The sequence below is a fragment of the Peromyscus maniculatus genome, chromosome 9, assembly GCF_049852395.1.
Source record: "Peromyscus maniculatus bairdii isolate BWxNUB_F1_BW_parent chromosome 9, HU_Pman_BW_mat_3.1, whole genome shotgun sequence".
Classification (NCBI taxonomy): Eukaryota; Metazoa; Chordata; class Mammalia; order Rodentia; family Cricetidae; genus Peromyscus; species Peromyscus maniculatus.
The window spans coordinates 53,386,443-53,402,408 of record NC_134860.1 but is presented as its reverse complement, the minus strand read 5'-3'; the positions used below and the strand labels follow the sequence as shown (position 1 = coordinate 53,402,408).

The 15,966-nt window shown below is 52.0% G+C and overlaps 1 protein-coding gene across 4 annotated transcripts; it reads left to right on the top strand.

Moving 5' to 3' along the window:
* The first annotated feature begins 8,526 nt into the window (after positions 1-8,526).
* Rabggta (Rab geranylgeranyltransferase subunit alpha) lies at positions 8,527-14,739 on the top strand. 4 transcript variants are annotated; one of them, XM_006988556.4, is made up of 17 exons: positions 8,527-8,656; positions 8,922-8,978; positions 9,115-9,225; positions 9,560-9,684; positions 9,866-10,053; positions 10,328-10,531; positions 11,070-11,153; positions 11,244-11,326; positions 11,416-11,517; positions 11,616-11,721; positions 11,815-11,866; positions 11,966-12,054; positions 12,175-12,263; positions 12,353-12,469; positions 13,427-13,540; positions 13,798-13,885; positions 14,494-14,739. In XM_006988556.4, the coding sequence occupies exons 2-17, from the start codon at positions 8,976-8,978 to the stop codon at positions 14,640-14,642; spliced, it is 1,704 nt and encodes a 567-aa protein (XP_006988618.2). In that variant the 5' UTR covers positions 8,527-8,656; positions 8,922-8,975; the 3' UTR covers positions 14,643-14,739. The 4 variants fall into 4 exon arrangements, with proteins under 4 accessions (XP_006988618.2, XP_076401155.1, XP_015862462.2 ...); XM_076545040.1 differs by lacking the exon at positions 14,494-14,739 and adding an exon at positions 14,372-14,441 and having other exon boundaries at positions 13,798-13,919; XM_016006976.3 differs by having other exon boundaries at positions 8,650-8,772.
* The last annotated feature ends 1,227 nt before the right edge of the window (positions 14,740-15,966 follow it).

Here is a 15,966-nt window from a genome sequence, read left to right as displayed (position 1 = left end):
GTGCCTAGCTCCCATAACACAAGCTCAAGTTCCAGCTCAAGGAGGTTTGTTTGTTTGTTTGTTTGTTTTCAGCTTTTCAGTCTTATTTCCTGGTTGTTTTTCCTTGAGCTCTTCATCAATGACATCAACCTGAGTCAGCCCCTACCACTTCCTAGGTGAGAGAGGAGTCTCTGCCACAGGGACTTTCCTTGTAGGATCCTTTTGTCTTTTAGGCCCAGCCCTTGGGCTGGGCCCTTCCATTCACTGGCTAGCCCGTTCCCTCTCCTTCCCTAGCCAGGATGTATGCTGTGTGCACAGAGTAATACCACTGGCCATCAAGAGATTTCGCCAGGCTGACTCAGAAGGAACTGGGGTGTCAGGGAGCTAGAGAGAATCCAAGCACTCAAGGAACCTCCGGCCTCTGGTGGAATGAGTAAAATAAGGACATTCTAAAGCTTTGAGTCATTCCTTCCCCTTGTCCAGATCAGCGACAAGAATCTTGGAAAGTTCAGGAGGCACAAACACTTGCCCTTGAATGTCTTCTATTACTCTTTCTTTCTTTCTTTCTTTCTTTCTTTCTTTCTTTCTTTCTTTCTTTCTTTCTTTCTTTCTTTCTTTCTTTCTTTTTTGGTTTTTCCAGACAGGATTTCTCTGTGTAGCCCTGACTGTCCTGGAACTCACTCAGTAGTCCAGAATGGCCTCGAATTCAGGGATCTGCTTGCCTCTGTCTCCCAGGTGCTGGGATTAAAGGTGTGCACCACCACTGCCTGTGCCCGGCCCTATTATCTTTTTTCAAAGTGGTTGAGTAACAGGTGTTTCATGACCTCATGTAACAGTACATTGACCACCATTCACGGAGGCCCAGTCCGCCTTTGACCAGCTCTGATGATTAGAAAGCCCTTCCCAATGAGTCTGCATACTCATTGGTCTTTGTTCTTTTTGCTCTAGAGATACGGGATTGAGCTAGAAGGATGGCTCAGCAGTTAAGAATGTGGCCCCTCCTGCAGAGCTCAGTTCAGTTCCCAGCATCCACTTCAGGCAGCTCACAGCTGCCTGCAACTCCAGCTCCAGGGGATCCAACACACCTGTGGCACTCAGCGCGCGCGCGCGCGCGCGCGCGCGCGCACACACACACACACACACACACACACACACACACACACACACACGGGGAGGGGAGGAGGGAGGGGGGATCAGTGTAACTTCTATACCAGGATTTTGAAAACTATTACCTTCGGCCTCCTGAGTCTTCTCTTCCATGGAGTTCAGCCTCCGTGGTCATGGGCTCTCCTCACCATCCTCGTCTCCCTCCTGACTACAGTGTGTCTCTGTGCCTCTTAAAACGGACCACTTGAACCCGGGCTTCTGCTAAGCAACACACGGCGTCTACTCTTCCCAATTCTGAGCCAGCCAGATTCCCTGTCCTCTCATACTGTTATAATTCCACCTCCCACATGTTTCTTCTTATGCAGACCACTACTTGAGGACCAAAGAATCTGACTTTGAAATTGTTCAGTGTACGAAGTCCACCCCAACAAACTGGCCATCCCATAACCCAGTATTTATCCATCATTGAAAAAAAAATGTCACCACCACGGGCCTGCCACAAAGCTGCCAAACACTTGATGCCCACCAGCTGTGGCTGTATTACTGCCTGTGACACAAACCCCAGGTCAGCACTTTGAGGCTGATGTGTGCTGATCATGTTTTGGATGGCTACAAAAGCGTGGAGATTCAGAGACCTGGCTCCAACCCTAGCCCCCACCCCCAGCACGTGAGGCGTGCGGACTTTCTTCACTGAGTATCTCTGGGATCCTGGGGACTCATTGCCCCCCCCCCCTTTGACATCTTGTTCTGTAGAGACCGGGGTTAGAAAGAAAGAATTCAGAAGCTGGCGGAGGTGGGGGGGGGGATCAAAGTCACAGAAGACCCACTTCTTCCCCAGCGCCTTGAGATCGCTCCAGTTCATCCCTGGCTGCTGCACAGCAGGTAGACCGATTCAGATCTTCCCCTTCCGTCTCCTTTCCTGGGGCTTGGTCTGAGCCTCACACTTCCCAGCATTTGATTTCTCCTCAAGTCCCCGGGCGCCTCCTTATTCAGATTTCGAAGTACCTATCCCTGAGACCTGCTGAGCTACGTCAGGCCGGGGTCCCCCTTCTTGCTCCTTCCCCAGCAGGTAGGAAGGAACTCTCCAGCACGCCCACCTCAGCTTCCCAGAAACCTCCAGCACATCCTTCAGACTTCCTCCCACATTTCCTGCCGTAGTCGGTTTAATGGAGTGCGGTCTGCAAGGCCGAGCTGGAGAGAATGGGAAAAGGCAGTGAGTGTCTTCTGGAATCTGACAGCCTGACTAGGCTGTCGTCTCTGAGCAGAGTGCATCTTCTTCCACACTGGCTCCAGCACCCAGCCAGGAAGGATCACGGCCCGTGAATAATGGCTTTGGGAACACAGGGCATTCTTTCTCTTTCCAGTGTTCACTTCCCTCTGCTCCCCCACGAAGCCTGCTCCATCCAGCACGCCCAGGCCAGCCCTAACCGCGACTCTCCCGAAGCTTGTTTGTGGGTTCCCTCCTCTTCCCTCTCCCCGGCTGGCACATTCCCTGTCCCGGTGTAATTACCGTGTGCACTTGCCTGCCGCCCACGCTGACCTCTTCTGCTCTGACCTCTCGGCCTCTCTCCAGGCAACTGTTCCTTGCTGCCTCGGGACATCTCCACATCAAACCCAGCAGTGTGGAAGTGGCCCTTTCCCTTCCTACGCGGCCTTCCCTCCTTCTCCCAGCCAGATTCCAACAGCTCTGTGGAAGCCGCACATTATTATTTTATTATTATTATATCATCATCTTTTTTTTATAAAAGACTTATTTATTATGTATACAGTATTCTGCCTGCAGGCCAGAAGAGGGCACCAGATGAAATTATAGATGGTTGTGAGTCACCATGTGGGTGCTGGGAATTAAACTCAGGATCTCTGTTTTTTGTTTTGTTTTTTGTTTTTCGAGACAGTGTTTCTCTGTGTAGCTTTGCACCTTTCCTGGAACTCACTCTGTAGACCAGGCTGGCCTCGAACTCACAGAGATCCGCCTGGTTCTGTCTCCCGAGTGCTGGGATCAAAGGCGTGCGCCACTACTGCCCAGTGAACTCAGGATCTCTGAAGAGTAACCAGTGCTCTTAACCTCTGAGCCATCTCTCCAGCCCTCATCATCATCATCATTATTATTATTATTATTATTTGGGGTTTTTTTTTTGTTTTTTTGTTTTTTTGTTTTTGTTTTTTTTTAAGACAGGGTTTCTCTGTGTAGCTTTGCGCCTTTCCTGGAACTCACTTGGTAGCCCAGTCTGGCCTCGAACTCACAAAGATCCGCCTGGCTCTGCCTCCCAAGTGCTGGGATTAAAGGTGTGTGCCACCACCGCCCGGCTATTATTTGGTTTTTTGAGACAGGGTTTCTCTGTGTAGACCTGGACATCCTGGACCAGGCTTTAGTCTCGAACTCAGAGATTTGCCTGCCTCTGCCTCCCAAGTGCTGGGATTAAAGACATGTGCCACCACCACCTGGCAGCGACAGAAACCACAAATTCTCAAATCTTGCCTCCATAATCTGATCTACTGAGTCATCTCTGGAGTAGCCTGACCCCTGACCCCATCGACTTCCAAGCCTGCTTGTTATTTCCCAGAGCCAGAGCCCTTCCCCATCCTCAAGGCACAGCATTACTGGCTGGATTGGGTTCGTTTTCTCCACCGGTTAAAGAATTAAAAGGTGAGGGAAGGGTGCTGGAGAGATGGCTCAGAGGTTAAGAGCACTGACCTCTTTTCCAGAGGTCCTGAGTTCAATTCCCAGCAACCACATGGTGGCTCACAACCATCTGTAATGAGATCTGGTGCCCTCTTCTGACATGCAGGCAGAACACTGTATACATAAATAAATGGTTTTTTTTTTTGTTTTGTTTTGTTTTGTTTTTTGTTTTTTTTTTTAAGATGAGAAAAAATCTTGAGCACAACAGAAAGCAGCAGGCAGAATCTCAGACACAGCAGACAGCAGGCAGAACCAGCCAGTAAAGGAAAAAAGACCCTCTGCAAAGTCAAAGCCAGGCGGGGTAGGGGTGGTGTCTTCCTCCCCAAGTTTGGAGTCGGTCAGTTTGAATAAAAGCAGAAAGGCTGACAGGCCCAGGAATCAGGAGTAAACACATCCTGGCCTGGCCCTGAACTTGTCAGATTGTTCATCAGGCAGGGAGTTTTGTTTTAAGGCCTTTGTTTTAAGTTGCCAGGGTTTTGTCTCAGGAGAGGAGGGTGAAGAAGAAGCCAGCCATCTTGGAAGGTCACCATCTTTAATATCCGGCCATGGCCCCTCTCCCCATCTGTCTGCCTACCAGGGAACTGGTCTAACTTCTAGTTCTTCTCGCCCACCCACATGGCTCGGATGGACATGTTCTGCCTGTATACCGCTGAAAAAGATTTCTACTGGCCATCCCATGCTCACCCTCCTCCCTATATTCCTAATTCCTCACTAACCTGCTCTCACCTCTGTGGCTGGGAGAATTTTAAAACAGGAGGAGCAGATCTGCAACTATATGATGTGTGTATTCTTAAGATATGTGCCGTCGGGCGGTGGTGGCGCACGCCTTTAATCTCAGCACTCGGGAGGCAGAGCCAGGCGGATCTCTGTGAGTTCGAGGCCAGCCTGGGCTACAGATAGAGTTCCAGGAAAGGTGCAAAGCTACACAGAGAAACCCTGTCTCGAAAAACAAAAAAAGAAGAAAAAAAAAGATATGTGCCTATTTTACAATAAATAAAAGATAGGAAGAATAAGATAAATAAATAAAAGTAGGAAGAATAAAAGAAACACCAGAAGTTTAAGGGGAAAAACACTACTACATATCAGCAATGAGATCTAGTGCTTTTAGCTTAAAATGAGTCCAGGAAACACAACTGGAGTTTCAGGTTCAAAGCCTGGGCTCAGCCACCTGTCCACAGTATACCAAGAAACAAGTAATATATCTTCTTTCCGGCCAGGAAAGCTATTTGGGGTCCTTTCCGTAGGCTCCCATGGAACCCTATCTCACTCCAAAACCTAAGACTCACTCAAGAGATCTGACCTTTCCAATTCTTGCTAAGACTTTCCAGTGACTATTTAAATTTTATCAAAAATTTAAGAAAATAACAATTCAGCTGGGTGGTGGTACACACTTTTAATCCCAGCACTCAGGAGGCAGAGGCAGTCAGATCTCTGTGAGTTCAAGGCCAGCCTGGTCTACAGAGGAAGTTCCAGGACAGTCATGGCTACACAAAGAGTCCCTGTCTCAAAAACAAAACAACAAATCAACGCCTCATTGGCATTAGCCACATTTCAGCATGGGACTAACGATCACTGCATTGGACAATGCAGAAAGCAAACATTTTTCATTGTCCAGAAAGTTAGAGGGCTAAGGGTACTGTTTGCTTAGTACCAACAAGGCTCTATGATCTCCAGTGCTTAAAAGAAATGGGAGGTGGGGGTCACAGGCTGGGGACACACCTCCGTGGGTAAAGGGCTTGCTATACAAGTGAGAGAGTCTGAGTTCAAATCTCCAGCACCCACCTAAGAGCCTAGATGTGTCTGTAAGCCCAGCAGTGGGGGAAGGGGGTAGTGACAGGGAGAGCCCAGGAGCTTGGGGACAGCTTGGAGGTGGCAAGCTCCAGGCTTAGTGGAAGACCCTTCCTCCTTTTGTTTGTTTGGCTGTTTTTGTTTTGAGACAGGGTCTCACTATGGAGCCTTGACCGGCCTGGAACTCACTGTGTAAAGCAGGCCTCAAACTCATAAAGATCCGCCTGCCTCTGCTCCCCGAGTCCTGAGTGCTGGGATTAAAGCTGTGCACCACCTTGCCCTGCCACAGAGAGTTAGTTCTAGTACACAGGGTTTCACTAACCATAACCTCCAAAGGAGTAGAATTTTTTTTTTTTTTTTTGTCTAGCATTGGATCCCTGGAGCCTAGCACTCTGTGGCAGCCCACCCTGATGCTAAAAATCAGGTGACTGAAAACACAAACACACACACACACACACACACACACACTGCCTTATGTTGCAGACGACCCCAACTTCAGTACCTGCCTCTTCCTTACTCCCCCTACCTCTGGACCATGGCTGCCAGCCCAACTTTGACGGTGGCTCATGGTCTCTTCCTTCCTTCCAAACTATATTTCGTCTCTGACTGTGCGGGACCCTGGAAGTACTGTGTGTGCGCTCACCGGCTGCTCCACCCACCCCCACCCCGCTTTCCTCACTATGGGATACGGATGATGATACCTACAGATGTCCAGGGTGCCTTAAGCTTGCTGACTCGTCACTACTGATGCTCACATCACTGCTTTCACAAGCAGAAACAAATCTCTTCAAATATCAGAGCACAGCCCTCAACCAGCTGCCTGCTTCCCACTGCCTCACAGAGAAATCCAAATATAACTCATGACAGTGCCTCTAGCCATCAAGAGGCGTGTCACCATCCTATTGTCCTTATCTGTGAGGGCACCTGGTTTAACTTCTCTCTGCCAGCCAGCTAAGTCTGTTTGGTTTCTAACCCCATCTTCACGTCACACGTGTCTGAAATGCCCTTCCTGCCTTCTCTTTCCAAAACACAGGCCCCACCTTTTTGAATGCAGATGTTTTTCACAAGACTCACTTCCTCTCAAGCCCGCCTGACTCAGCTTTGCCGGTTTCAAGATCGCTAATTATTAAATACTCTTTCGTGCTTCCCTCGACCTTCGCCCACCTCCTCCCCTCCTCCCTTAGCGACTGTGATGTAATGCTGTGTTTGGTAATCCTGCGCCAGTTGGCATCGGTGTTCCTGGTATCTGGTGGAATGTCTGAGTACCTACAGAACAAGAGACGCGATCCGGAAGTAGCCAAACAAACAGCAACAACCAAAAATGGATGAGGTGAGACTAGATCAGAATCACATCTGAGTCTTATCTAGCTACTTACCACATGGGTGGCCCTCAGCAAGCTACTCATCTTTTTGGACCTCGGCTTCATGCATGTTTGTCAGGAAAATTAAAAATAATAACTATATTTACTGAGCATTTATTCAGTATAGTCATTATTCAAAGAGCTTCACATAGTTCATTTAATCTTAATGTCAACACAAGCATCTAGATAAAATTTTTCTTCTGTTACTGGGTTTTTTGAGACTATGTAGCAGAAACTAACCTGGAACTCCTTTTCTAACCCCGGCTGGCCTCAAACTTGAGATTCTTCCTCTCCTCCCAAGTACTGACTGGGGTTACAGGTGTTTTCCAAGACATCCAACATTTTAATGTTTTTCATTTTGAAATAGTAGCTTACTACATAGCACAGGCTGACCTCAAACTCAGGATCCTCCTGCCTCAACCTCCCAAGCACTGCAATTCAAGGTGTGAGCCACCGTGTTAGGATGAGTCATGTTTTCAGTCATGTGCTTCTGCCTTTACTTGTGGGCCTGTGTGTGTGTGTGTGTGTGTGTGTGTGTGTGTGTGTGTGTGTGTGTGAATTCACATGCCTCACATATATACAGAGCTCCCATCACAGTGGCCAGGAGCAAACATAAATATGTTTTCCCCATTGGGGCCGAAGTACCCAAGGTCAGGAAAATCATCTCTTTTCCTCTAAAATATGTTACAGGACCTAGAAAAAGACTAGGTCTATAGTCTAGAAAAGGCCATACAGTGGGCACTTTAAGTACATTTCCAGGCACAAAAGATGAATTGATAGTAGAGGGGACATGGTTGGGATGAAGAACATTTCAACAACCTTCGTGGCAACTGGAATGGAGAGGATATTAACAGGGAGACTAAAAAGCAGAGAGAAAACAGTGCCATTCCATACAAGAATGAAAATAAAGCCAGCATTCAGGTGTGATAGGCAAAGCAGTATCTTTTAGCTTTTATAGTTTAAAATACCTCTAGGACATATAGGTTATACTCAGTTGTCCTAAAAATTAGAAATCTCACGATTACCTCAACCTGCCTTAAACTCTAAAATCTAGAGTTTAAGTGGTTCTCAGCCTGTGGATCTCAAACCCTTTGGGGGTCACATATCAGCTGTTCTGCATATCAGATATTTATATTACAATTCATAACAGTAGCAAAATTACAGCTGTGAAGTAGCAATGAAGTAATTTCATGGCTGGGGGTCACCACACGGGGAACTGTGTTAACGCGTTAGGAAGGCTGAGAACCACTGCTCTAGAACCTTCCTCATCAACCTCCTGAGACCCTGACGTTACAAGCACCACCACTGGCTTTTTCCAATGGGCTTTTGAATATGTCAACGCATATGTAACTGGTAATATAATTATTATTATCGTTATCATTATGCTTGTGGACATCTAGGCCAGAGATTTGGGTACCATCACCTTCCCGATAAGGAACCATTAATGTGGATGAAATTAAGAGAACAGGAGGGAACCTGAGACATTTTGACAGCCAGAATTCGCTGGCGTCAGGCTGTTGGGGAAACTTCTTCAACTAGGCTGCAGTTTGAGTGGCTAACTGGAAGAGCATGTCATTCCCACGTTCAACTCAAGAACTTGATGACACGCACGCAGCGCCCTCCCCGAGCCTGCAGGGGGCGCGGCGCCTCGCGCTCACACGGCACGGAGCCTCTCTAGCCAGGCTGGGACTCGGTGGCGGCGCCGGGCTGCACGTCCGGACACCTCTGCCCAGAGCAGGTGGGTTCGCCCGCGGGGGACGGGGTGCTGGGATCTGCGGGACGGGCGGGCACTGCTCTCTCTCCGGGAGCCGTGTGTGCGGCGGCTCGGCCCGGCGTACCGAGGCTCGGGTCGGGGTGAGCGCCTCCTCCTGACCTCGCAGCACCAGCCGCAGCGCCTCTTTACACCCGGGGATCCTTCGCTCAGGCCCGCTGGCAGCTTCCGGGAAACACCTGGGGGCGGGGCTGTGTGGGCGGGGTTCCGTGATTGACACCTTTCTCCGCAGACGGAACGGGCTACCTCTGGACCCCTCCCCTGCCCCCAACGCTGAGCCGACACCATGGTGAGACCCCTGAGTCCAGCCCCTTGCCCCTGCATGCCCATGCCCTCACCCCACGTGGCCGTCTCTGTGGGGCTTCTGCAAGTCTGCCCTTGCAAGGCAGCAGCGTGCATTCGTATCCCCCTACCCATCCCTGTAGCATGGGCGCCTGAAGGTGAAGACGTCCGAAGAGCAGGCAGAAGCCAAAAGGCTAGAACGAGAGCAGAAGTTGAAGCTCTACCAGTCAGCCACTCAAGCTGTCTTCCAGAAGGTGGGGCCCTCAGAGGGGGACCCAACCCCCAAGTAAAACACAGAGACCAAAAGCTTGACCCTGGAGTCAAACTGCAGGGATCCAAATCAGAATACAGCTGTCTGTTGCTGCTGTGTTGCCTTTGGCGAGTCACTGAAACTCTTACGTCTTCAGTTTGTGCAGCTGTAAAAGGAGCTAATAATTGTCCATCCTGCATAAGACTGCAAAGATTCATTGAGAAAATACCAGTGAGACTGCAGAAGGATTTTTTGCATAGGGTGGTTCTGATTTATGATGTTTAGCCTAGAGCTGGGAAATGGCTGTGGTCTCTGACCCTGTTAACCTGGCTTCTTAGCGGCAGGCTGGCGAGCTGGACGAGTCGGTACTAGAACTGACAAGCCAGATTCTGGGAGCCAACCCTGATTTTGCCACCCTCTGGAACTGTCGCCGAGAAGTGATCCAGCAGCTAGAAACCCAGAAGTACGTAGTGGTTCAGGTCCCTGCCCTGGTCCTGCCTGGGCGCAGAACTGGAGGAGGAGGAACGGGGTGGGGGTGGGGGGCATGGAGATACGATGAGGGGGGGGTACCAGATGCAGGAAGGGAGGGAGAAGTTACGATTGGGTGTTGAAAGGCGCTAACCTGCCTTTCTCTTGTGGTACAGGTCCCCTGAAGAGTTGGATGCCCTTGTGAAGGCAGAGCTCGGCTTCCTAGAGAGCTGTCTGCGTGTGAACCCCAAGTCCTATGGCACCTGGCACCACCGCTGCTGGCTGCTAGGCCGCCTGCCTGAGCCCAATTGGGCCCGGGAGCTGGAACTCTGTGCTCGCTTCCTCGAAGTCGATGAGCGGAACTGTAAGCGTCCACAGTCCTGTCCCCACATCCTCACGGGCCCCACATCCTGACGCTGGGTCTTCATTAAGGCCCAGAGTCGGGAGGGAAGGACAGGATCCAGCCCCGACGACATCCACTGTGGTAGTGCTGGAAGGGGTGGCGGGCCGGATGCCCGCCTTTGTGGTTTGCATCGACACATTTCTAGGGCTCTCTGAGGGAATCCTGCGGCCTCTCAGGGGGAGTAGCTCCTCTTCGTCCTGCTTCTGAGGTGGGTTCCCGCTCTCGACCCCTCTAGTTCATTGCTGGGACTATCGGCGCTTTGTAGCTGCGCGGGCTGCTGTAGCCCCCGCGGAGGAGCTGGCCTTCACTGATAGCCTCATCACCCGGAACTTCTCCAACTATTCCTCCTGGCATTACCGCTCCTGCCTTCTGCCCCAGCTGCACCCTCAGCCGGACTTGGGCCCCCAGGGGCGCCTCCCTGAAAATGTACTGCTGAAAGGTAAGTGGGCCTGGGACATTGGCTCTCAACCCATGGGTCGGGACCCGCCTTGGGAGGTCAAAAGACCCTTTCTCGGGGGTCGCCTAAGACCTCCAGAAAACACAGATGTTTACATGACGATTCTTAGCAGTAGCAAAATTACACTTAATAAAGTAGCAGTGAAAATAATTTTGTGGTGGCGGGGGAGCGGTCCCCACACCATGAGGAACTGTATTAAAGGGTGGCAGCATTCGGAAGGTTGAGAACCACTGGCCTAGAGGATCCTGAAAAGGATTCTGCAGCTCCACCCCAGTCCTGATGCCTGTCCAACCCTGTTCTGAGTGGGCCTTACTGAGCTCCTTGCTGGTCTTTGGGTGTCTATATCCCTCAGTTCCTGGCTTCAAGGAGCTCGGGTATCTGATGGGAAAAATAAAACTGACATTGATTCCTGTGTGAGGCCAGGGTACAAGTGGAACGTGGGGCCGGAGAGACAGACGTTGGGATGACTAGAATCCTCCCTGCATGCTGACATCACCCCGTGCCTCCCTGGTCCCCACAGAGCTGGAGCTGGTGCAGAACGCCTTCTTTACCGACCCCAATGATCAGAGTGCCTGGTTCTATCACCGCTGGCTCCTGGGTCGGGGTAAGCGGCGGGGAGGGGGGAGAGGGGAGGATGTTTGAGACCAAGAAGGAAGGGAAGACTGGAGGTGAGCCGAGGCTGTCTCTCTCCCAGCGGAGCCCCAGGATGTCCTGCGCTGCCTGCACGTGAGCCGGGACGAGGCCTGTCTGTCCGTCTGCTTTTCTCGGCCCCTAAGAGTGAGTCACATGGTTTTCCTAAAAGCGTCATGGGACTCTGAGGCTGAGGCTGTTAGCGCTAATGCGTCTCTCCTTGTCCCCCATGGCAGGTGGGCTCCGGAGTGGGGACCTTGCTCCTCATGGTGGATGAGGCCCCTCTGAGGGTAGAGTGGAGGACTCCAGATGGCAGGAACCGGCCCAGCCACGTCTGGGTATCCCACAGTTGGCGGGGCAGAGATGAGGGCGGGGCCAGGGTGGGATAGTCGGGAGGGCAGTGAGGCCACACATTTCCTTAACCCGGCACCCCCAGCTCTGTGACCTGCCCGCCGCCTCCCTCAACGACCAGCTGCCACAGCACACATTTCGTGTCATCTGGACAGCGAGTGACGCCCAGAAGGAGTGCGTGCTCTTCAAAGGTGATGCTGTCTAAAGCTCCACGCGCTGGACCAGTTCCCCGGCGGCCGCCTCTCCCCGCACTGTCCCATCCTACTACTTACCCTTTCCCTTAGGTCACCAGGAGTGCTGGTGCCGAGACTCGGCCACGGAGGAGCAGCTGTTCAGGTGACTGAGAAGGAACCCACGCGCGGGCGATTGGGGCAGGAGGCCTGGGCCTGGGGGAGGGGGGTGGCAGCATGCCCTCCCTAACCTGCCCACTCTCAGGTGTGAGCTGTCGGTGGAAAAGTCCACAGTGCTACAGTCTGAGCTGGAATCCTGTAAGGAGCTACAGGAGCTGGAACCGGAGAATAAATGTGAGGATGTCCCCTGAGCCGGCGCCCAAGAACCAACCACACCGAGAAAGCCTGTCCAGGGAACCTTCTTGAGGAGAGGGTCTCAGGAGACTGCAAAGATTTCTCTGCCCTCCCCCCCAGGGTGCCTGCTGACCATCATCCTGCTGATGCGGGCCCTGGACCCCCTCCTCTATGAGAAAGAGACACTGCAATACTTCCACACCCTGAAAGCAAGTTGGGCCTAGGGAAACAGACCGGGGACGCCCAGTGGGCAGCTGGAAGACAGCTGACCCACATAACTCTGCTGCTTCCCCACCAGGCTGTGGACCCCATGAGAGCAGCCTACTTGGATGACCTGCGCAGCAAGTTCCTGCTGGAAAACAGCGTCCTCAGGATGGAGTACGCGGACGTGCGTGTAGTGTACCTGGCCCACAAGGTAAGGGCTCAGCACGTGCTCCTTCTCTAGGCCTCTGCCTGCTGCCTCCACCTTTATCACCGGTGTCTTCCTCCCTGCCAGGTTGAATCCATCACCTTTCTTTTGGCCTACTCCTTTGCTAGGTCTTGCTTTTTTTCTTTTTTCCAATCAGTCAGTTCATCATCCTGTATATTCCCTGGTTCTGAATCCTGAGTCATCAGAGCTGTACTAGGGACCTAGCTCATTGGTAGGTCACTTGCCTAACATGTAAGGTCCTGGGTTCAATTCCTACTACTGGAAAACAAAAAAATGTATAAGAAAAGAAAGGCCCTTCGTTACCCATGCTGTGCCTTCCCATACTTCTCACCCTGGATCAGGGCCCCCAAAACCTAAAACCTAAATAGTTTCTAGAGACTTCTGGAAGCCTTCCAGGCTCTACTTTTACTGTTTCTAGTCCTTCCTAGTCATGAATGTTTGTTTGTTTGTTTGTTTTTGTTTGAGACAGGGTTTCTCTGTGTAGCCCTGGCTGTCCTGGAACTCACTCTGTAGACCAGGCTGGCCTCAAACTCACTGGCCTCGATCCTCCTGCCTCTGCCTCCTGAATCTGGGTTTAAAGGCGTGCACCACCACCACCACCGCCACCACCGCCCGGCCTTCCTAGTCATCTCAATAAATCCGTTTTACCTCATCACTGCAGCCCACCACAGGCCCGCTCCTACCTGTTCTGTGTGCTGGAGGACATGCCACTATGCTGTCCCTTCCGCACGCGCTCTCCTCTCCGGTCCACCCCCACTAGCCACCGCACCATAACCGCTGATCTGTCCCGTCTCTAACATGGCGAATGCTCCTGCGCTGTCTGTTTCTCACGTGCTGCTAGCCTCCAGCCAGAGTCTTCTGAGGTCCATATGGACCACACAGCAGGTGGCTGAAGACCTCCTCGCGCCGGCTGAGTTGTTCACCCCCTCCCCCCCACCGCAGGATCTGACCGTGCTCTGCCATCTGGACCAGCTGCTCTTGGTCACCCATCTCGACCTGTCACATAATCGTCTCCGAGCCCTGCCCCCAGCCCTGGGTGCTCTGCGCTGTCTCGAGGTAAAGTGCTCATCCTCCCTTGTAGTCTGGGGTGGCCCTGTTCCTCTTTTTCCACTCAGAAGCTTGCCTGTGTCACGGCAGTGTCCGGGACCTCCTGGCCCCTGTAGGTAACTGCTTTCCCAGCCCGCTCTACCCCCCAGCCTGGCCCTGTGAGCTTTTTCCACACACCTAAGCTGGTCACTCTGGGCTCCTCCGTGACTTGTACCAGTCCCCGGCTGCCTGTCTGACCTCGTGCCTCCCCAATCCCTGCTCCCCAGGTGCTGCAGGCCAGTGATAACGCCCTCGAGTCCTTGGACGGCGTGGCTAACCTTCCCCGGTTACAGGAGCTGTCGCTATGCAATAACCGTATCCTTCTGTCTGTCTGCAGACAGCTCAGAGGGTGAGGAGCAGGCCACAGAGGGACAAACCGCAGACACAGACAGGGTCATCTCAAGGCAGGCCAGGAAACAGGGCTTGGGCAGGGTGAGCCGGGGGGAGATGATAGCCTGGGACTGTCAGGGGTGGTTATTAGCTTTTGCTCTGGGCTTCTGTGAAGTATGACTTTCTCAAGCCAAGGTCCACAGATAGGAGCCTGTAGGATTCTCACAGACCACACAGGAGTCTAGAAATCAGGAAGTTCGGTGTTTTTTTAAACATCGTGAACTCTGATTCCTCTGGAAAACGAGAGGTTAGAGCTCCTCTGACCCACGTTCCACTTCTAAGCCCCTTGTGAGTAGTAAGTGCCACTTGACGGCCGCCGTCCATCTCCTGATGATCCCACAAGGACCTGCTTCCCACAGCCCCCTCTTTAGCCAGCCACTTACACTCTGCTAAGAGCTTTATTTTTTCCAGGAACGTGAGTAAGAGACCATCAAACGTGCTTCCAAGCAACAGCCTCCAGTTTTAGGGGTGTCCAGGAGCAGACCGTGGGGCGGGGTAGAACTACTGAGCTTTCCTTGACTCTCCTGCCCCAGGCCTCCATCAGCCTGCAGCACTTCAGCCTCTTGCCTCTTGCCCCAGACTAGTCCTCCTCAACCTCCAGGGCAACTCGCTGTGCCAGGAAGGGGGCATCTTGGAGCGTTTGACTGAAATGCTGCCCTCTGTTAGCAGTATCCTCACCTAGGAGGCCCCGCCCTCGCCCTTACCTCTTAACTTATTGGGACTGAATAAAGAATGGAGAGGCCCCTCTAGGCTGCCAGGCTCCATTACTGCTGCCCGGATCCACCTCCTCCATTACCACCACCGTGCACCTTGAGAGACGGGAGGGAAGGACCTTGGGGTGTGGCTCTGCCAGAACCTCAGTGTTACAGCTGAAGTCGGGCCCAGAACTGGATGGGCGCCTGCCTCCAGGTTCGGGGCTGGGATGGAAGTTGGGGTCAGGTTCTGGTTTGGGCTGAGCTTCAGAACAGCTGTGTCCAGCTGGAAGAGATGGTGAAAACTTCTCCCGTGACTCCTGCGGCTTTCAGACCGTCTCTACCCCGACTCATTTTATTCACAGCTGAGTAGGCTCAGAGCCTCAGTTTCCAGAAAGAATGTGTCAGGGCACCTTGCCCCACCCCATTAAAACAACACTGTTGGTCCCTGTGAATTATATATTCTATGGTTGAAAGGCCTTTGGGAATACCTGATCCCATCTGATCCTCACATGCTCCCAGGGATGAGAGATTCGAACATTCCAACTGAAGAAGAAATGTTCCAACTTGCCCCAGGTTACTGAGCTGCGTGCTGAAGCCAGATACTAAACACCTTGCTTTAGCGGTTTAGCTGCTTTTCTTGTTTCTGTATTAATACGAAATGATTAAACAGAGGCTAGGCCATGGTATTAAGATGGGATTCTAGTGAGGTGAGCGCACCGAGTTCTGGCTTTGAAAGCTGCCGGGTACAATCAGGGGTTAGGGCACTGAGCCAGACTTGGCTTAGTGGGGAGAGAGGATGATTGATGAGGAATTTGGCAAACCCGGCATTTTCCTGGTTCTTTGGGACCTGCTTGGGCTCATGTGTACTCACAAACCCTGCCCTTGACACCCTGCCTCTTCTCGTATCCAGAGTGATACACAAAACAACCTCACAGCGAAGCCCTCTGGCTGACCTGTCACATACCAGCCTTGAATTTTGATTTCCACCGGTGTGTACTGGAAGTGTTGGAAGTGGCGTAAAACCTCTGCTAGGTTCCAGGGCTTGCCAGCTCAACGGGGAAAAACCCACAGGATGCTTGGTCTGTTGGTCCTCTTCTGTAATCCCAGCACTTGGGAGGCTAACGCAGGAAGATTGCTGAGTTCAACATCTGCCTTGGGGCTCTCTGTGAAACCATTTCAAAACAAACCAAAAAGGCAGCGTGGGTGGAGGAGACCTTGGAGCGTCCGTTCCTACTCCTGAAATGCCTCTGCGTTTCCAGGATGCATTTCCAAAGCCATTGTTGCTGCATCTGCTCCTGGGTCTCTTTTGTC